We start from the raw sequence: 2,735 nt of genomic DNA, 5'->3' as shown, positions 1-2,735 counted from the left end.
AGCTTTTTTTTTTTTTACATTTGAAGAGGTTTTTAAGCTAATTTCAAGATCACTTTTAACTCAAAAGTCCTAAATATCACATCTTATTTCAAGAAATCTTGACAAACCGATTTTCACTAGTTCCATTGGCAGATTTTTTGCTTATTTCAAGCAAAAACGTCTTGTATTTGACATTTTTTTACTTATTTTTGGAGGGGCATTTTTTCCAGTGAATGACGTAATCAGTAAAAACACTGAACATTTCCCCTGGAGACTTGAATCTCACACTGAAGATTTGACATTTTTAAGTATTTTTGGGTATTTAACGGCTGGATTCACCGTGCGAGATGCCCCGTTATGACAGAGATCAGACGGTTTGATTGACAGGACAGATGCTCAGAGACCCGCTGTCGTCACCGTAGAGACTGAAAATCGGATAAAGTTTCTCAGGGAAGCGGCAGCCGGTGAAGGAGCGGATCAGAGCTGCGGCGTCTACGTCATAAAAAGAGATCAGACCCTTCTGATGGTCCAGAAACACCCCCACCTTCTTGGGATCGGACCGAGCGTCTGAAGGTGGAGCGAGCGCTTTGTTCTCCTTCCTTTTTCGCAGCCATAAAATCCAGCAGCCGTCCTGAGAACTCATTTCGATCAGTCCCTTCCTGTCCACCGACTCCTTAACCAACCCCAAGGCCCAGTAAGTGTTTCCCTTCACCTCCACCTGGAAATAAAATCTGCCTGAGGAGAAACTCTCATTTCCTAACACGAAGATATCGTGGTAAAAGGTCTTTATGTTCTGTTTGAGGTGGCGATTTTCTTTATGTTGCACTCGCTTTCCTTCGTCAGACAGTCTGAGGTCATCGTGGGCGGTTCGAGGATTCAGAGTAACGTCCACCGCGTACCGCTGGACCCTCCGCAGCTCCGCCTCGGCCAGCAGCCTCTTCATCTTTTTGCCCAGCGTCTCCTCCAGCGTCGCCACGGCCCTCGCCGCGGTCCCCTCGTACGGCGGCGGACGGACGCTGACCTCCGTCCAGTCCCTGGCGGGCGGAGCAGGGTTCAGGGAGGAGAAGCTCCTGAGGAGGTGGAGGTGGTCTTCAGAGCGTGAGAGCTGCTTCACCTCGCAGCTCCTCTTCTTCAGCTCAGAGATTTCCTCCTCCAGATCTCTGATGAAGTCTTCGGCCTGTTTCTCCGTGGTTTCCTGTTTGTCCTCCACCTCCTTCACGAACTCGTTCAGGCCTCTCACAACAGCCTCCCTCAGAGCAACGAAGACCTGAACGCCTTCTGCTTTCTCCCCCTCTGCAGCATCTCTGCTGATCTTCGCCGACTCTTTGATTTCCTGGATCTTCAGTCGTCGTTTCTGCCTCATCTGCTTGATTTCGGCCTCTGTTTTCTTCAGCTCCGCCTGCCTCGCTTCGTATTCTTCCCTCAGAGGAACGATCTCGTGGGTCCGGTGGTCCACGACAGAGCAGAGCAGGCAGACGCAGGTCTGCTCGGTCTTACAGAACAGCTCCAGGGGTTTAAAGTGCTTCGAGCACATCCTGTCCTCCAGGTTCTCCACGGGCTCCGCCAGCTGATGCCTTTTCAGGGAGGAAACCGTCAGGTGAGGCTTTAGATGAGTCTCGCAGTAGGAGGCCAGACACACCAGGCAGGACTTCAGGGCCTTCAGTTTGGTTCCTGTGCAGGCGTCACAGGGAACTTCTCCTGGTTTGGCATCTTGTTGCTCCGAGCTGCTGCTGCTGCTGCTGCTGCTGGATCTCTGCTCAGCTTCACATCTGAACTCGGCGACCATCTCACGGATGAAGGTGTTCACCCGCAGCGGAGGCCTTCTTTGGAAACTCTCCTTGCACAGCGGACAGTCGCTGCTGCCATTAGTGTCCCAGTGTTCTGTGATGCAGTGTTTGCAGAAGTTGTGTCCACACGGCACGGTGACGGGATCGGTGAACACATCCAGACAGATGGAGCACAGGAACTGATGATCGGAGCGACGGCTGCTGCCGGCAGACATGTCGGCACTCTGAGAACGAGAGGCCGAGAGGGGAGAGAAACAGGTTTATTTCACTTAATATTTGAACTCTCGGGTTCATCAATCAGTACCTGAAATACTGGAACATTTACTTCATATCATATATGCTAATTAGGGCTGCACTGGAAAAAATCTAAGTCTTACCAAGTATATTTGTCTCATTTCTAGTCAACATATCTCATTACACTTAATATAAGACACAACTGCCTAACAAGTGCTATTTCAGCCAGATATAGGGACTTGTTTGAAGACAATACATCTGGAATATCTTGTTAAATGAAAAAGTCTTGAGAACAAATTGTTTTGAGTCTGATTTCAAATGAAACAAGCTTTTTATGACATTTGAAGAGGTTTTTAAGCTAATTTCAAGATCACTTTTTATCTCAAAAGTCCTAAATATCACATTTTATTTCAAGAAATCTTGACAAGCCGATTTTCACTAGTTCCATTGGCAGATTTATTTAGCTTATTTCAAGCAAAAACGTCTTGTTTTTGTTGTTTTTCTTACTTATTTTTGGAGGGACATTTTTTCCAGTGTGGGCAACAATTAACTTTTTATTTATTTATTTATTTATTTTTTAAACATATGTTTATTGCACATTTTGTTAATTTACAAACGGTGAACAACATAGAGCAAGAAGGTACAAACAAGAAAAAAAAAACAGATAATAGTAGCAATAATAATTATTAAAATAAAATTAATAAATAACTGGAAGAAGACAAAAAAAAAAGGGGG

At 46.0% G+C, this 2,735-nt stretch overlaps 1 protein-coding gene across 1 annotated transcript; it reads right to left on the bottom strand.

Moving 5' to 3' along the window:
* Positions 1-346: 346 nt before the first annotated feature.
* On the bottom strand, positions 347-1,981 carry LOC142397194 (E3 ubiquitin-protein ligase TRIM11-like). The gene has a single exon (XM_075480537.1). The coding sequence runs from the start codon at positions 1,979-1,981 to the stop codon at positions 347-349; it is 1,635 nt and encodes a 544-aa protein (XP_075336652.1).
* Between the last annotated feature and the right edge of the window lie 754 nt (positions 1,982-2,735).

Source organism: Odontesthes bonariensis, chromosome 13 (assembly GCF_027942865.1).
Source record: "Odontesthes bonariensis isolate fOdoBon6 chromosome 13, fOdoBon6.hap1, whole genome shotgun sequence".
In the NCBI taxonomy this organism is placed as follows: Eukaryota; Metazoa; Chordata; class Actinopteri; order Atheriniformes; family Atherinopsidae; genus Odontesthes; species Odontesthes bonariensis.
The sequence above is the reverse complement of the archived record's forward strand: the minus strand, read 5'-3'. Positions and strand labels throughout refer to the sequence as shown.